At 49.0% G+C, this 18,258-nt stretch overlaps 1 protein-coding gene across 2 annotated transcripts; it reads right to left on the bottom strand.

The window, feature by feature from the left end:
- Window positions 1-4,748: 4,748 nt before the first annotated feature.
- On the bottom strand, window positions 4,749-14,706 carry LOC139574863 (E3 ubiquitin-protein ligase RLIM-like). 2 transcript variants are annotated; one of them, XM_071399831.1, is made up of 4 exons: window positions 14,596-14,706; window positions 12,398-12,632; window positions 11,486-11,593; window positions 4,749-10,942 (listed from the first exon to the last, which is right to left on the bottom strand). In XM_071399831.1, exons 2-4 carry the CDS (start codon window positions 12,564-12,566, stop codon window positions 8,673-8,675), a joined length of 2,547 nt encoding a protein of 848 aa, XP_071255932.1. In that variant the 5' UTR covers window positions 12,567-12,632; window positions 14,596-14,706; the 3' UTR covers window positions 4,749-8,672. The 2 variants fall into 2 exon arrangements, with proteins under 2 accessions (XP_071255932.1, XP_071255933.1); XM_071399832.1 differs by having other exon boundaries at window positions 12,398-12,629.
- Between the last annotated feature and the right edge of the window lie 3,552 nt (window positions 14,707-18,258).

Here is an 18,258-nt window from a genome sequence, read left to right as displayed (position 1 = left end):
TGGATCCCCATTAGTTCCTGTCAAGGCAGCAGCTACTCTTCCTGGGGTTTATTATGGATCCCCATTAGTTCCTGTCAAGGCAGCAGCTACTCTTCCTGGGGTTTATTATGGATCCCCATTAGTTCCTGCCAAGGCAGCAGCTACTCTTCCTGGGGTTTATTATGGATCCCCATTAGTTCCTGCCAAGGCAGCAGCTACTCTTCCTGGGGTTTATTATGGATCCCCATTAGTTCCTGTCAAGGCAGCAGCTACTCTTCCTGGGGTTTATTATGGATCCCCATTAGTTCCTGTCAAGGCAGCAGCTACTCTTCCTGGGGTTTATTATGGATCCCCATTAGTTCCTGTCAAGGCAGCAGCTACTCTTCCTGGGGTTTATTATGGATCCCCAGTAGTTCCTGCCAAGGCAGCAGCTACTCTTCCTGGGGTTTATTATGGATCCCCATTAGTTCCTGCCAAGGCAGCAGCTACTCTTCCTGGGGTTTATTATGGATCCCCATTAGTTCCTGCCAAGGCAGCAGCTACTCTTCCTGGGGTTTATTATGGATCCCCATTAGTTCCTGCCAAGGCAGCAGCTACTCTTCCTGGGGTTTATTATGGATCCCCATTAGTTCCTTCCAAGGCAGCAGCTACTCTTCCTGGGGTTTATTATGGATCCCCATTAGTTCCTGCCAAGGCAGCAGCTACTCTTCCTGGGGTTTATTATGGATCCCCATTAGTTCTTGCCAAGGCAGCAGCTACTCTTCCTGGGGTTTATTATGGATCCCCATTAGTTCTTGCCAAGGCAGCAGCTACTCTTCCTGGGGTTTATTATGGATCCCCATTAGTTCTTGCCAAGGCAGCAGCTACTCTTCCTGGTGTTATTATGGATCCCCATTAGTTCCTGCCAAGGCAGCAGCTACTCTTCCTGGGGTTTATTATGCATCCCCATTAGTTCCTGACAAGGCAGCAGCTACTCTTCCTGGTGTTATTATGGATCCCCATTAGTTCCTGTCAAGGCAGCAGCTACTCTTCCTGGGGTTTATTATGGATCCCTAATAGTTCCTGCCAAGGCAGCAGCTACTCTTCCTGGGGTTTATTATGGATCCCCATTAGTTCCTGACAAGGCAGCAGCTACTCTTCCTGGGGTTTATTATGGATCCCCATTAGTTCTTGCCGTGGTTGCAGCTAAAATGTGGCAAAGAAATTAACTTTTTGTCCTGATTACAAAGCATTATGTTTGAGGCACATCCAACACAGAGTACCACTCTTAATACTTTCAAAGATGGTGGTGGCTGCATCATGTTATGGATATGCTCGTCATCAGCAAGGACGGGAGTTTCTTTTAGGGCAATATTAAGACCGAGGCCTGATGGATGGATGGGCAAGACGAACAGGAAGTTAAGACCAGGGCCTGATGGATGGGCAAGACGAACAGGAAGTTAAGACCAGGGCCTGATGGATGGGCAAGACGAACAGGAAGTTAAGACCAGGGCCTGATGGATGGGCAAGACGAACAGGAAGTTAAGACCGAGGCCTGATGGATGGGCAAGACGAACAGGAAGTTAAGACCGAGGCCTGATGGATGGGCAAGACGAACAGGAAGTTAAGACCAGGGCCTGATGGATGGGCAAGACGAACAGGAAGTTAAGACCAGGGCCTGATGGATGGGCAAGACGAACAGGAAGTTAAGACCAGGGCCTGATGGATGGGCAAGACGAACAGGAAGTTAAGACCAGGGCCTGATGGATGGGCAAGACGAACAGGAAGTTAAGACCGAGGCCTGATGGATGGGCAAGACGAACAGGAAGTTAAGACCAGGGCCTGATGGATGGGCAAGACGAACAGGAAGTTAAGACCAGGGCCTGATGGATGGGCAAGACGAACAGGAAGTTAAGACCAGGGCCTGATGGATGGGCAAGACGAACAGGAAGTTAAGACCAGGGCCTGATGGATGGGCAAGACGAACAGGAAGTTAAGGCCGAGGCCTGATGGATGGATGGGCAGGAAGAACAGGAAGTTAAGACCAGGGCCTGATGGATGGGCAAGACGAACAGGAAGTTAAGACCAGGGCCTGATGGATGGGCAAGACGAACAGGAAGTTAAGACCGAGGCCTGATGGATGGATGGGCAGGAAGAACAGGAAGTTAAGACCAGGGCCTGATGGATGGGCAAGACGAACAGGAAGTTAAGGCCGAGGCCTGATGGATGGATGGGCAGGAAGAACAGGAAGTTAAGACCGAGGCCTGATGGATGGATGGGCAGGAAGAACAGGAAGTTAAGACCAGGGCCTGATGGATGGGCAAGACGAACAGGAAGTTAAGGCCGAGGCCTGATGGATGGATGGGCAGGACGAACAGGAAGTTAAGACCGAGGCCGGATGGATGGGCAAGACGAACAGGAAGTTAAGACCAGGGCCTGATGGATGGGCAAGACGAACAGGAAGTTAAGACCAGGGCCTGATGGATGGGCAAGACGAACAGGAAGTTAAGACCAGGGCCTGATGGATGGGCAAGACGAACAGGAAGTTAAGACCAGGGCCTGATGGATGGGCAAGACGAACAGGAAGTTAAGACCGTGGCCTGATGGATGGATGGGCAGGAAGAACAGGAAGTTAAGGCCGAGGCCTGATGGATGGATGGGCAGGAAGAACAGGAAGTTAAGACCAGGGCCTGATGGATGGGCAAGACGAACAGGAAGTTAAGACCAGGGCCTGATGGATGGGCAAGACGAACAGGAAGTTAAGACCAGGGCCTGATGGATTGGCAAGACGAACAGGAAGTTAAGACCAGGGCCTGATGGATGGGCAAGACGAACAGGAAGTTAAGACCAGGGCCTGATGGATGGGCAAGACGAACAGGAAGTTAAGACCAGGGCCTGATGGATGGGCAAGACGAACAGGAAGTTAAGACCAGGGCCTGATGGATGGGCAAGACGAACAGGAAGTTAAGACCAGGGCCTGATGGATGGGCAAGACGAACAGGAAGTTAAGACCAGGGCCTGATGGATGGGCAAGACGAACAGGAAGTTAAGACCAGGGCCTGATGGATGGGCAAGACGAACAGGAAGTTAAGACCAGGGCCTGATGGATGGGCAAGACGAACAGGAAGTTAAGACCAGGGCCTGATGGATGGGCAAGACGAACAGGAAGTTAAGACCAGGGCCTGATGGATGGGCAAGACGAACAGGAAGTTAAGACCAGGGCCTGATGGATGGGCACTTGGCTGTGGAAACTACCATGGTCAGAACAGCAGAAAATGTTTAGACAACCCATGTTTTATCCAAAGTAGAATAATTAACCTCTCAGTAAAAGTGATCAATAGATAAATCATTGATTATGCAGTCTGTGTTCAGTAGTAGTAGTAGTAGTATAAGGTGAATGCACCAATTTGTAAGTCGCTCTGGATAAGAGCGTCTGCTAAATGACTTAAATGTAAATGTATACTCAGAATGTACCTTAAAGGTGATGACCTCCATGCCCAGGACAGAGGAGTAGAAGGTGCAGGTGGCTGGAACACTCTTCACGGTCAACACCAGGTAGTCCAGGTGACTCACCTGTACAGGAGCTCTTATATCTCCGTACCCCCACCGACACCACAGGTAGCCCCCGTACCCCCAACACAGGCAGCCCACAGGACCTGGGCTGTAGCTGGGACATGGCCAGAGACCATGTAAGTGTGCAAAAAAATCATGCATGTAAAATAAACTACTCACATGAACGTGTAGACAGCGTCCCAACGTGGTCAAATTAAGTAGTACTACGATCAACATCGGCGGTACACTGTATTCGGGTAATTCGGTAACCAGAAACCAATGTAGCGGTGTCATTTTCTCCATTTATAAAATACGATATTAATTAGTGAAGATACAGGTTAATAGTTTATAATTTAATACAGAAGTTATACTGTAGACGACTACACATGCCCCTCGTTAATAAAAGTGTTTTCTGAAGACAAGGAACTTTTCCGTAGCTCCGTTTTAAGGACAGCTGACATTCGTTCTACAGGTCTTTCATGGCGGTAAATCCCTTGACAACGCACCAAATGACAACCTAAAGTCCGGAGCAACATCGTTCCTTTGTAGTTGAAAACTAATGGAGGAAACTTCAGCCTTCACTTCCTTATTCCCACATACTTAACTTGACCATAATACCATAATTGCTGGAGTATTTTGCCTACCACATTATGGGCAGCTTGATGTATCAACACAATATTCGTGTAAAAACATGGGGTGAAATCATATCCGTTTCATCTGAACATAATTCTTACTCTGATATAGATTTTATTGTCCATGTTTGCCACTCTAAATTGATAGTGATCCATGGAGGTTTTGATGCACATATCTTTATTGTAATATATACCGAACAAAAATATAAACGCAACATGCAACAATTTCAATGATTTTACAGTTCATATAAGGAAATCAGTCCATTAAAATAAATGAGACCCTAATCTATGGATTTCAGATGACGACAGGTGTGGGAGGGCATAGGCCCACACACTTGGCAGACAGGCCCAGTCAATCAGAATACGTTTTTCCCAACAAAATGGATTTATTACAGAAATAAATACTCCTCAGCACCCCCTAGCAGTGGCCATTTGCCCATGGCACAAGGTGCACCTTTGTAAGGATCTTGCTGTTTATTAAGCAGCTTCTTGATATGCCACACCTGTCAGGTGGATGGATTATATTGCCAAAGGAGAAATCTTCACTAACAGGGATGTAAACAAATTTGCGTACAACATGAGAGAAATAAGCTTTTTGTGCATATGGAACATTTCTGGAATCTTTTATTTCAGCTCATGAAACCAGCACTTTACATGTTGCGTTTATATTTTTGTTCAGTATATATATAAAACATTCAGGCTCTGTGAGGCCAGGTGGTCAGATACACAGTTCCACATTGGAGCCGAGACTGATGTACAAATCACCTTCTATCATAAATAACTACTCAATATTATTTGCAGATTTGTCAGTCAGTCAGAATTTACCCATGACAGGCTACATCAGTTTTGATGCTCTCAAACACTGTCACTGCTCAGGTGTGGAACTCTTAAGGCAGGGTTTCCCTGGACGATGCAGGAGTTCCCTGGACGATGGATGCAGGATTTCCCTGGATGATGCAGCTTGCTGGCCATTAGCCAATCGGCGTTTCTCAACGAGATCATATCACGCGGCCGCATCCAACTGGTAATTACCACCTTCCCACTTGGTTCTTAACTCTGATCAACCCTATTGATCATGTCTGTAGCGGTGCACCACCTGTGAGTTAAAACAGCTTATGGATTGATTAACTCTGATCAACCCTATTGATCATGTCTGTAGAAGTGCTCCACCTGAGTTAAAACAGCTTACTGATTTGCTATACCTCCGACATCAAGTGGTCACACCTCCCTTGGAGAAGCCTGGTTCACGACGAGGCTAGTTGTAACAACGTGGCCCTCTCAACATCACCCCCTGTGTACTGAAATACCCACATCTTCTGCATGGATCATCAATTATAAAATATATCCTCTGAAAGGCCAAACAACAAGTAGAGACGGCAGAATATATTTCATGATAAAGAGGGGTGCCCTTGATGAACACGGGGATATTAAACCACAGGACTGGTCTGGCTCCCTATTCCCTTTATAGTGCATATAGGGAGCCATTTGGGACCCATGCAACATAGTGCAGTAGGAGGCCATGATGAAGACAGCCAGGCTAGTAGGGAAGCACTGTCAGAAAGACACAATACAGTTCATTTACAACTAGTCATTATCAACAATAACAGAGCTTCAACCACCCAAAACTTTATTTATACAGGGAGGAGGTAACGACGGCAACCGTGAGAACACATGGACCCTATAGAATAATGTGATGTCATCATGGCATGGAACACTCCGTCTGTGTGTACAGCCAACGTACAGCATCCTACAGGCCCACCGCTCGCCAGGGGATAGTGCTATCAGAATGTACAGAAAGAACCCAGCTCTAGAAAATAAAAAGCTTAACACATTTTTAAAAGGGAACAAGTCTTCATTTTAACTGTGAATATTCAGTCTACAATATTTTAGAAATAATATACAAGTTTAGAATATTACGTTTAGTTTTTCCTGTTTTTTCTCAGTTTTCCCACTTTGTAGTTATTGCACTGGTGTTCCAGATATGAAGACATCTCTTGGTGGTAGAAGTTCTTGGCCAAAACACAGGACAGAGACAGCAGCCTGGCCTGGCCCTAACCTGGCCCTGGCCTGGCTCTAACCTGGGTCTAACCTGGCCCTGGCCTGGCTCTAACCAACACATGGAACTCATAATAAACGTGATTCCCAAATGTCACTATTCCCTATATAGAGCAGTACTTCTGACCAGAGTCCTATGGGTAGTGCACTATATAGAGATAGGGTGGTGGAGACGGAGCCATAATGCAGCCCTCTGTTCACTTCCTGGTCATATGGTAGCAGAACCAACAGGTTGTCATGGTGACATCACAAGGTTAGGAACACGAGGAGGTTGTCGTTATCATTCAGGGCCCGTATCCACAAAGTGTCCCAGAGTAGGAGTGGTGATCTAGGATCAGTTGGGCTTCTTAGGTTTAATGAATAAGATAAGGACTGATCCTAGATCACCACTGATCCTAGATCACTACTCCTACTCTGAGATGTCGTGATGAAACACTGTCAGAGGGCAGAAATAGAAAATGCTTCATGGTGATGGGCTAGAGTTAGACTACATACTAGCATCAGTTAACAGATACCTACATCCCATCTCAACACAATTCATAATCAGTACCATTGATTCCGATGTCATGAATATGATGCAATACGATTCCAAATAAACTGATAGCTAAGAATTCCAAACGGAATCCAAGTCCGTCACATCTTGTTCTCCCCATTAAAGCCTGTACAACATTCTACAGTTTTAACTTAAAAACTAAATCAGCAAGCTTTGACACACTGACAGTCTGTGAGCCGTTCCAGAGTACTGATAAATTCAGTTCATCTTTCAGGTGGAGAGCAGGGTGAGGTGGGGACAGTGGAGTCCCTCTTGGGGTAAGACAGGTTAGGGAGAGTGGGGTCTGTTGGTCCTCTCAGGGTAAGTAAGGGAGAGTGGGGTCTGTTGGTCCTCTCAGGGTAGGTAAGGGAGAGTGGGGTCTGTTGGTCCTCTCAGGGTAAGTAAGGGAGAGTGGGGTCTGTTGGTCCTCTCAGGGTAAGTAAGGGAGAGTGGGGTCTGTTGGTCCTCTCAGGGTAAGTAAGGGAGAGTGGGATCTGTTGGTCCTCTCAGGGTAAGTAAGGGAGAGTGGGATCTGTTGGTCCTCTCAGGGTAAGTAAGGGAGAGTGGGATCTGTTGGTCCTCTCAGGGTAAGTAAGGGAGAGTGGGGTCTGTTGGTCCTCTCAGGGTAAGTAAGGGAGAGTGGGGTCTGTTGGTCCTCTCAGGGTAAGTAAGGGAGAGTGGGGTCTGTTGGTCCTCTCAGGGTAGGTAAGGGAGAGTGGGGTCTGTTGGTCCTCTCAGGGTAAGTAAGGGAGAGTGGGGTCTGTTGGTCCTCTCAGGGTAGGTAAGGGAGAGTGGGGTCTGTTGGTCCTCTCAGGGTAGGTAAGGGAGAGTGGGGTCTGTTGGTCCTCTCAGGGTAAGTAAGGGAGAGTGGGGTCTGTTGGTCCTCTCAGGGTAGGTAAGGGAGAGTGGGGTCTGTTGGTCCTCTCAGGGTAAGTAAGGGAGAGTGGGGTCTGTTGGTCCTCTCAGGGTAGGTAAGGGAGAGTGGGGTCTGTTGGTCCTCTCAGGGTAAGTAAGGGAGAGTGGGGTCTGTTGGTCCTCTCAGGGTAAGTAAGGGAGAGTGGGGTCTGTTGGTCCTCTCAGGGTAAGTAAGGGAGAGTGGGGTCTGTTGGTCCTCTCAGGGTAAGTAAGGGAGAGTGGGGTCTGTTGGTCCTCTCAGGGTAAGTAAGGGAGAGTGGGGTCTGTTGGTCCTCTCAGGGTAGGTAAGGGAGAGTGGGGTCTGTTGGTCCTCTCAGGGTAAGTAAGGGAGAGTGGGGTCTGTTGGTCCTCTCAGGGTAAGTAAGGGAGAGTGGGGTCTGTTGGTCCTCTCAGGGTAGGTAAGGGAGAGTGGGGTCTGTTGGTCCTCTCAGGGTAAGTAAGGGAGAGTGGGGTCTGTTGGTCCTCTCAGGGTAAGTAAGGGAGAGTGGGGTCTGTTGGTCCTCTCAGGGTAAGTAAGGGAGAGTGGGGTCTGTTGGTCCTCTCAGGGTAAGTAAGGGAGAGTGGGGTCTGTTGGTCCTCTCAGGGTAAGTAAGGGAGAGTGGGGTCTGTTGGTCCTCTCAGGGTAGGTAAGGGAGAGTGGGGTCTGTTGGTCCTCTCAGGGTAAGTAAGGGAGAGTGGGGTCTGTTGGTCCTCTCAGGGTAAGTAAGGGAGAGTGGGGTCTGTTGGTCCTCTCAGGGTAGGTAAGGGAGAGTGGGGTCTGTTGGCCAATGGGACAGTGGCATCTCTCATGTCTCTTACTACACTATGAAGACACCACCTTCCTGTCTGTCTCTCTCTCTCTGGTCCGTCCGTCTGTCTCTCCAAACACCGGCATGTCAGTTGGATAAAAGTCAGTAATGGCTTAAGAATGAAAACATGAACAATGTATATGGTCTGACTAGGAGAAAGGCCTGCAGAACTGACACGGTGTTATATAGTGGAGCTGTCTGCCTGGAGCACCGCTGACCCCTGACATCCAGCTCTCCAGGTTAGACCACACTCTCCCGGTTAGCAGACACCAGCACGGCCCTGCGGCAGATAGGACAGGTGGAGTTCTCAGACAGCCAGCGGTCGATACAGTGAACATGGTACTCATGAGAACAGGGCAACTTCCTCAACTTGTTCCCCTCAGCATACTCTGTGATACACACACTGCAGGTCTTCAGAGCATCACTCTCCCCAAAGTTCCTGGTGGAGAGGTTGTCGATCTGCTCCTTGGTGAGTCCTCTGGGCTGTTCCTCATCCTCATCATTCAGGAGGAAGAAGTGAGCAAGGCGGAGGAAGGGTAGTGACCCTGGTTCCTCCAAACTGATGGGGGCACGGGGCCGAGCTCGCCCCTCCCTGGGGGTGCCCCCCACCCCTAAACCTATCCCTGGGGCCAGACCTACACCAACCCCTTCTTCCCCCTCCTCTGTCCTTGCCTCCCCGGCTCCTCCCACACTAGGCCCACCCACTGAGACAGGAGGCTCCGCCCCCTCCGCCATACCGGCTACTCCCCCGTCGGGAGTGTTGAGCGCCTCGGCCAGGTCGGCAGCGCCAGTGGGGTTACCACCGCCACGGTTTGAGTCCGAGGAGTCAGAGTCTGAGTCCATGAAGTAGCTGAGCTCTCCGAAGCCGGTCATGATCTGTCGTATCATGGTCTGCAGAGCCATGGAGGTGGCCTCTCCCAACCCTGCGTCACTGATCCTCCTGATGGGGATCCTGATGGTGCTGACGTACGTCCTCACACCCGCACGCTCGGACCGGGAGAAGGTCCTGCGGAATCCCCCCCTCTCACTCTCGTACAGGAAGGTGTTGTTGGAGTTCTGGGAGCGTGAGCGGGTTCTGTTAGCAATGCTGTCCCTCTGGCGGTACTCACCTGGACGAACACGACGCACCTGCAGGTCCAGCATGATGGTGGGGGGACGTCGTCCTGCTGCTCCCTCCGTGCCCGCAGCCTCTCCCTCCTGGGGTGGGGTGGTAACGGGCTCTGGGGCGGTCTCAGACCCTGTTCCGGCTGACTGGACCTCGTACTCTGCAGTGCTCTGCCGGGACAGAACATGCTGTCGAGTCCGTGAGCTTCCCTCTGCGGGGGCCTGGGGGGGCAGGGTGGGGGGGCTGTGTGAAGGGGCGGCGTTGGGCACGTGGCGGGGGAGGCCGTCCAGTCGGTCCAGGGTGAGAGGGGAACGGCTCCGTGTGGTGCGAGCCCTGGTCCGGCGCTGCTCGGGGCTACGGCTGCGGGCTCGTCTCTGGCCACGCCGCGGAGGCTCCTCAGGGGGAGGGCTGGGAGGGGCAGGGGCCGGGGTGGCTGGAGGGGCCTGCACCAGGGGACTGGCTGGTCTGGAGACAGGAGGGGTGGTGGTGACAGGGCTGGGCGGCTGTGGGACTACCTCTACTACTAACTCTGGGACCATCTCTGCTTCTACTTCTGGCTCAGCTTCTACTTCAGCCTCTGGCTCCATCTCCACTTCTGGTTCCACTATGACAGCCAGCTCCTCCACAACTGGTTCCTCCAGCACCTCTCCTGTCTCCATGGGCACCTCAGTCCCTGCCTCAGTCCCTGCCTCAGTCCCTGCCTCAGTCCCTGCCTCAGTCCCTGCCTCAGTCCCTGCCTCAGTCCCTGCCTCAGTCCCTGCCTGGACCTCCACTCCGACCACTGCCTCAGTCCCTGCCTGGACCTCCACTCCGACCACTGCCTCAGTCCCTGCCTGGACCTCCACTCCGACCACTCCCTCAGTCCCTGCCTGGACCTCCACTCCGACCACTGCCTCAGTCCCTGCCTGGACCTCCACTCCGACCACTCCCTCAGTCCCTGCCTGGACCTCCACTCCGACCACTGCCTCAGTCCCTGCCTGGACCTCCACTCCGACCACTGCCTCAGTCCCTGCCTGGACCTCCACTCCGACCACTGCCTCAGTCCCTGCCTGGACCTCCACTCCGACCACTGCCTCAGTCCCTGCCTCAGTCCCTGCCTGGACCTCCACTCCGACCACTGCCTCCACCCCATCGCCAGGTGCTTCTGCTGGGGCTTCCTCCTGAGCCTCCCCCTCCCCCACATCGGCGCGGGCCTGCTGCTCAGCCAGGTTACGGTTAACGTTGATCTCCAGACTGAACCGGAAGTCTCCACTGTTTGGGTTGGTCCGGCTCACCGCCCGCCACGACTGGTTGCCTCGGTGACCACTGCGGGTGGTGTTGCCTGTCCGCCTGACGGTGTTCAGCCAATCCAAGAGGGTGTCGCCATTAGACGGGTCCTCTGGACCTTCCACCGGTTCTGTCGGTTCTAAACGGAACAGAGAGAACGCGTCAACATTCTAAACGGAACAGAGAGAACGCGTCAACATTCTAAACGGAACAGAGAGAACGCGTCAACATTCTAAACGGAACAGAGAGAACGCGGCAACATTCTAAACGGAACAGAGAGAACGCGTCAACATTCTAAACGGAACAGAGAGAACGCGTCAACATTCTAAACGGAACAGAGAGAACGCGTCAACATTCTAAACGGAACAGAGAGAACGCGGCAACATTCTAAACGGAACAGAGAGAACGCGGCAACATTCTAAACGGAACAGAGAGAACGCGGCAACATTCTAAACGGAACAGAGAGAACGCGGCAACATTCTAAACGGAACAGAGAGAACGCGGCAACATTCTAAACGGAACAGAGAGAACGCGGCAACATTCTAATGGAGAAAAAAACCTGTTTGTTGTTTGCAGTGACCGTTGTTCTGGCAATTTCACCATTAAAGAGTTTATTTTTTTTAAGTAGCCAACTTTGAATTTCTGCATGAAAGACATAATGAAAAGTACAGAGGAGCCTTACCTCCTGTAGCTTCTCCTGTCTCACTGGTGTTGATGCTAGGCTGCTGCTGCTCTGGTCCATCCTTAATCTGCTGCAGCCGACTCAACAACTCCTCTGCTGTGATCTCACCTAGGAGGGGTGAAACTACAACTCAGTACACCGACACTGGCTCTAACTGCCTTCATTTACTACCGGCAATTCACCAGTATTTGCCTATAAAGCTGTAGTCTGTCTCCTGGTTACACAGGACAGTACTGAGACAGGACAGTACTGAGACAGGACAGTACTGAGACAGGACAGTACTGAGAGCCACCAGACTTACCAGGACAGGCCCTGTCCTCTCACTGCTCTCCACGGGAAAGACGCTCCACCAAACATACTGCCCACCTCCCACTCCACTGGCCTGACGTGGTATCTTCAGTTGTCCGCAGGCTTTGGTTTTCCAGCACATCATGATAAGAAAAACTCAAACCTGAGACAACCACCTTAGATAGCCAATCTAAAAACCTGACTGAAAAAGGCATTCAACCCACAGTCTGCAATAGAAAAATAAGGATACATGAAACAGAGTGAAGACTAACTTTTCTATGAGATTGAAAATCCATCTCTACACTGCTCTGTTAACCCTCTGAGATATGCATTACAGGTGTGAGAGTCAGTTACCCGGGGTACCCAGCAGGTTGTTGTCTAATGAGGTGTGTTACAGGTTTATAACAGGTGTTACTACAGGTGTATTAAAGGAGAGTCAGTTACCCGGGGTACCCAGCAGGTTGTTGTCTAATGAGGTGTGTTACAGGTTTATAACAGGTGTTACTACAGGTGTATTAAAGGAGAGTCAGTTACCCGGGGTACCCAGCAGGTTGTTGTCTAATGAGGTGTGTTACAGGTTTATAACAGGTGTTACTACAGGTGTATTAAAGGAAAGCCAGTTACCTGGGGTACCCAGCAGGTTGTTGTCTCTCATCAGCCGGTAGTCTGCCTCACTCAGGTTGTTGACAAACTGGTAGAAGGCCTCCTCCCGGTCTAGCCGGTCCCGTTGCCGTCTGCGCTGGGCCTCTGGTTGGTCACTGGCGCCCGGCTCGGAACTGTCGGAGCCCTCCATCAGGTGTCGAAGGGAGAGAAGACGGAGATAAACGCTGTCTGTCGCTGAGTCCCCACGATCCAGCTGCTAGGGATAATCAAATATATTTTTACATTAGCAATTGTCCAAAAAGTTTTTACAGTAGCCCAGCCTAGACACCAAAGCACAATTAAGGCAGAAGCAAGAGCACAAGAGCCAGGAAAACGTCCCTAGAAGGAAGAAACCTCGAGAGGAAGCATCCTCTTCTCGCCCAGCTGCATCTTTAACACACTGACACAGCAAAGGGTCAGCAGAGCAAACACACGTGCTGGGTAGTACTGGGGAAGGCCACAGACAGGAGACTGTCAGCAGAGCTAACAAACTGGCTGGGTAGTGGTGGGGAAGGCCACAGACAGGAGACTGTCAGCAGAGCTAACAAACTGGCTGGGTAGTGGTGGGGAAGGCCACAGACAGGAGACTGTCAGCAGAGCTAACAGACTGGCTGGGTAGTGGTGGGGAAGGCCACAGACAGGAGACTGTCAGCAGAGCTAACAAACTGGCTGGGTAGTGGTGGGGAAGGCCACAGACAGGAGACTGTCAGCAGAGCTAACAGACTGGCTGGGTAGTGGTGGGGAAGGCCACAGACAGGAGACTGTCAGCAGAGCTAACACACTGGCTGGGTAGTGGTGGGGAAGGCCACAGACAGGAGACTGTCAGCAGAGCTAACAAACTGGCTGGGTAGTGGTGGGGAAGGCCACAGACAGGAGACTGTCAGCAGAGCTAACAGACTGGCTGGGTAGTGGTGGGGAAGGCCACAGACAGGAGACTGTCAGCAGAGCTAACACACTGGCTGGGTAGTGGTGGGGAAGGCCACAGACAGGAGACTGTCAGCAGATTCTAACATTGAATATTTTTGATGTTATTGTTGTACAAGGCAAAAAAAACAGCTAGTCACCCCTACATTACATTCATCAACAAATAGAATTAGACCGATTACCTTATTAGCTACCAAGTTAGCTAGCGTTCAGTAAACTGCTGTTAACGTAATGAGGACATTTCAGACATCAAGGAAAATGATTGTTCGCTTGGTGGTCATCCTTTACTCTGACGCACCAACATGTCACATCCTTTATAAGTCTCATCTAAACGGAGTCCCTTGTTTTGATTACAAATCAGCAGCTAGCCAGTCAGACCAAAGTCGACAAAAACAAAATGGAATCATCTGGCGAGTTAACAATTAGCATGCTAACTAGCTTAGCAGAAAATTGCATCGAAAAAGATGGACAAACAACTCCGTTAGCTAGTTACATCTCAACATTTACCGTTTCAAAGCCAAAACTAGGTAACAATATACTAACAATATTATTATTTTATGATTTCAAGTTGTGACCATAGCAAACATTTCAAGTTGGCAAGACTAAATAGCTAGTTAACTCAAGATAAACATTTGGCTAGCTAGCAGAACTGCTAACGTTGGCTAGCAGGCTAACGACAAACTTTTACATTGCAGTCATTTGTGGAATGAGCAAGCTAACGTTAGCTAGCTTTTGTGGTGTATTTTGTGTTACACCAAAAATTATGAATATACTATCCGCTATAGGAAAAACACTTGACGTTTGTGTCGTTTGTAGCTGGCGCAACTGTGACAAACGGGCTAGTTAAGTTAGCTAGTAAGTAAATAAATGAAGACCTCGAAAAAATGCTAACTGCCGTTAGCTACATGACATCAGGAATAAGGAAGACTGACATATTTCACCAACACGAAACTAAGCCAGTAAGGTTCGAATAACGTTGGCTGTCTCGCTAGTTAACATGGTATCTTTCGAAATAGATGTTTTTGACGTCGTTAGCTAACTAACTATAATCAACACCAATTACTTCGTCAGCTAGTTGATTAAGCAATCTAGTCAGCTAGCGAACACCTTCCGAAGCCGCTACGACAGTTACTGTTAGATAGCTGCTAGCTGACCGCTAAAGTTAGCGAACTAACAGGTTAGCACAATTTAACGACCCACTTTATATTTCAAAAGACGAGTTAACAAAATCTAAATATGTCATCCTTTCACAGTACCTGTGTTGTATTTGTGTCGTTATTCCTTATTTTGGACTTTCGTAGTTTTATTCTAACAAATTCGCTCAACTATTTGGGTACGGCCTCAGGAGTCCATTTTCTCAGGGATATTCCCGGAAACTGGGGGAGCATGAGACGGAAAAAGGATGTTTGTTTTAGGTCTGTACTTTGACTGCAGCGCCACGCAGTGGTGAGAGGTGGAATTCACAAAAACAGATACATTATTACATTCAACATGTTTTTTTTATTTCATTTTATTTAACCTTTATTTACCTAGGTCAAGCAAGTTAAGAACGAATTCTTATTTACAATGACGGCCTACCAAAAGGCAAAAGGCCTCCTGCGGGGACGGGGGCCTGAGAGACAACACAACACTACATAAAGAGAGACCTAAGACAACAACATAGCATTGTTCCCTGTATACTACCAAGGTCCTATGGGCCCTGGTCAAATGGTACCCTGTTCCCTGTATACTACCAAGGTCCTATGGGCCCTGGTCAAATGGTACCCTGTTCCCTGTATACTACCAAGGTCCTATGGGCCCTGGTGAAATGGCACCCTGTTCCCTGTATACTACCAAGGTCCTATGGGCCCTGGTCAAATGGTGCCCTGTTCCCTGTTTACTACCAAGGTCCTATGGGCCCTGGTCAAATGGCACCCTGTTCCCTGTTTACTACCAAGGTCCTATGGGCCCTGGTCAAATGGTTCCCTGTTCCCTGTTTACTACCAAGGTCCTATGGGCCCTGGTCAAATGGTTCCCTGTTCCCTGTTTACTACCAAGGTCCTATGGGCCCTGGTCAAATGGTTCCCTGTTCCCTGTTTACTACCAAGGTCCTATGGGCCCTGGTCAAATGGCACCCTGTTCCCTGTATACTACCAAGGTCCTATGGGCCCTGGTCAGAAGTAGTGCACTATAGAGAACAGGCTGAGGGCCATTTGTGCCGTACCCACCCAGAGAGAGAAACTGGACAGAGCTTCCTCTGTCCGTGTTCATAACAGTGTCATTAAATGATCCAACCTGATAATGTGATCACTGTGACAGGAAGTGATCTGATCTCACTACTAACAGACTCAGCAAAGCATAGAGCTCATATGTGAGAAATAAATCCCATCTCTCTCTTGCATAGCGGCAGGTAGCCTAGTGGTTAAAGCGTTGGGCCTGTAACCGAAAGGTTGATCGATCGAACCCCTGAACTGACAAAGTAAAAATCAGTTGTTCTGCCCCTGAACAAGGCAGTTAACCCACTGTTCCCTGGTAGACCGTCATTGTAAATAAGAATTTGTTCTAAACTGACTTGCCTGGTTGAAAATATACACTTTTTTTTTTTAATCGCACATAGCATCGCTGTTCAATGAGTGAAAACCTCTTATCTCCAAAACATAAACTTTTCAGGAAAGGAAAACCCTTCCATATTTGGCCATTAACAAAAACACAATTATGGAACTTCAGAATCTATTTAAATAATAATCTTGGTCCTGCAGTTGTGAAATGTTCAGAGCACATTGAGGGGAGTTACTGCTTTCAATGCCTGTACACAAATAAAATGGAGTGCCAAGGTTTTCATCCGACAACGATGAAAATATGACGTACTACAGAGCCATGGACGTGGAGGGTACTGCTAGATATGTGATTTATACGTCCCAAATTACACCCTATTCCATATATAGTGCAATACTTTTGACCGGGGCACATAGGGTTCACTATATAGTGCACTACTTTTGACCAGGGGACATAGAGTTCACTATATAGGGAATATAGTGTCATTTGGGACTCATGCAGTGTCTGAGATATCATTGTTTTGATAGAGAACGTTAAAGAGTCAAATGCAACGTTGTGTAATACATTGTAGAATGAAGTGGAGCTGACCCCCTTTAAAATCTCACATGGAATGGTAGAATGAAGTGGAGCTGACCCCCTTTAACATCTCACATGGAATGGTAGAATGAAGTGGAGCTGACCCCCTTTAACATCTCACATGGAATGGTAGAATGAGGTGGAGCTGACCCCCTTTAACATCTCACATGGAATGGTAGAATGAAGTGGTGCTGACCCCCTTTAACATCTCACATGGAATGGTAGAATGAAGTGGAGCTGACCCCCTTTAACATCTCACATGGAATGGCAGAATGAGGTGGAGCTGACCCCCTTTAACATCTCACATGGAATGGCAGAATGAGGTGGAGCTGACCCCCTTTAACATCTCACATGGAATGGCAGAATGAAGTGGAGCTGACCCCCTTTAACATCTCACATGGAATGGTAGAATGAAGTGGTGCTGACCCCCTTTAACATCTCACATGGAATGGCAGAATGAAGTGGTGCTGACCTCCTTTAACATCTCACATGGAATGGTAGAATGAAGTGGTGCTGACCCCCTTTAACATCTCACATGGAATGGTAGAATGAAGTGGACCCCCTTTAACATCTCATATGGAATGGTAGAATGAAGTGGTGCTGACCCCCTTTAACATCTCACATGGAATGGTAGAATGAAGTGGAGCTGACCCCCTTTAACATCTCACATGGAATGGTAGAATGAAGTGGTGCTGACCCCCTTTAACATATCATATGGAATGGCAGAATGAAGTGGAGCTGACCCCCTTTAACATCTCACATGGAATGGCAGAATGAAGTGGAGCTGACCCCCTTTAACATCTCACATGGAATGGTAGAATGAAGTGGAGCTGACCCCCTTTAACATCTCACATGGAATGGTAGAATGAGGTGGAGCTGACCCCCTTTAACATCTCACATGGAATGGCAGAATGAAGTGGAGCTGACCCCCTTTAACATCTCACATGGAATGGCAGAATGAAGTGGTGCTGACCCCCTTTAACATCTCACATGGAATGGTAGAATGAAGTGGAGCTGACCCCCTTTAACATCTCACATGGAATGGCAGAATGAAGTGGTGCTGACCCCCTTTAACATCTCACATGGAATGGCAGAATGAAGTGGTGCTGACCCCCTTTAACATCTCACATGGAATGGTAGAATGAAGTGGAGCTGACCCCCTTTAACATCTCATATGGAATGGTAGAATGAAGTGGAGCTGACCCCCTTTAACATCTCACATGGAATGGCAGAATGAAGTGGTGCTGACCCCCTTTAACATCTCACATGGAATGGTAGAATGAAGTGGTGCAGACCCCCTTTAACATCTCACATGGAATGGTAGAATGAAGTGGAGCTGACCCCCTTTAACATCTCATATGGAATGGTAGAATGAAGTGGAGCTGACCCCCTTTAACATCTCACATGGAATGGCAGAATGAAGTGGTGCTGACCCCCTTTAACATCTCACATGGAATGGTAGAATGAAGTGGTGCTGACCCCCTTTAACATCTCACATGGAATGGTAGAATGAAGTGGAGCTGACCCCCTTTAACATCTCATATGGAATGGTAGAATGAAGTGGAGCTGACCCCCTTTAACATCTCACATGGAATGGTAGAATGAAGTGGAGCTGACCCCCTTTAACATCTCACATGGAATGGCAGAATGAAGTGGTGCTGACCCCCTTTAACATCTCACATGGAATGGCAGAATGAAGTGGTGCTGACCCCCTTTAACATCTCACATGGAATGGTAGAATGAAGTGGAGCTGACCCCCTTTAACATCTCATATGGAATGGTAGAATGAAGTGGAGCTGACCCCCTTT

The sequence above is a fragment of the Salvelinus alpinus genome, chromosome 4 (genome assembly GCF_045679555.1).
Source record: "Salvelinus alpinus chromosome 4, SLU_Salpinus.1, whole genome shotgun sequence".
Taxonomy (NCBI): domain Eukaryota; kingdom Metazoa; phylum Chordata; class Actinopteri; order Salmoniformes; family Salmonidae; genus Salvelinus; species Salvelinus alpinus.
The sequence above is the reverse complement of the archived record's forward strand: the minus strand, read 5'-3'. Positions and strand labels throughout refer to the sequence as shown.

Coding starts and splice junctions, on each gene's coding strand:
- LOC139574863 (XM_071399831.1), bottom strand. CDS start 12,566: ATGGAGGGCTCCGACAGTTCCGAGCCGGGCGCCAGTGACCAACCAGAG. Junction 11,594..12,397: donor CAACCTGCTGGGTACCCCAG/GTAACTGGCTTT, acceptor CACCCCTCCTAG/GTGAGATCACAGCAGAGGAG. Junction 10,943..11,485: donor GACAGGAGAAGCTACAGGAG/GTAAGGCTCCTC, acceptor TGTTCCGTTTAG/AACCGACAGAACCGGTGGAA.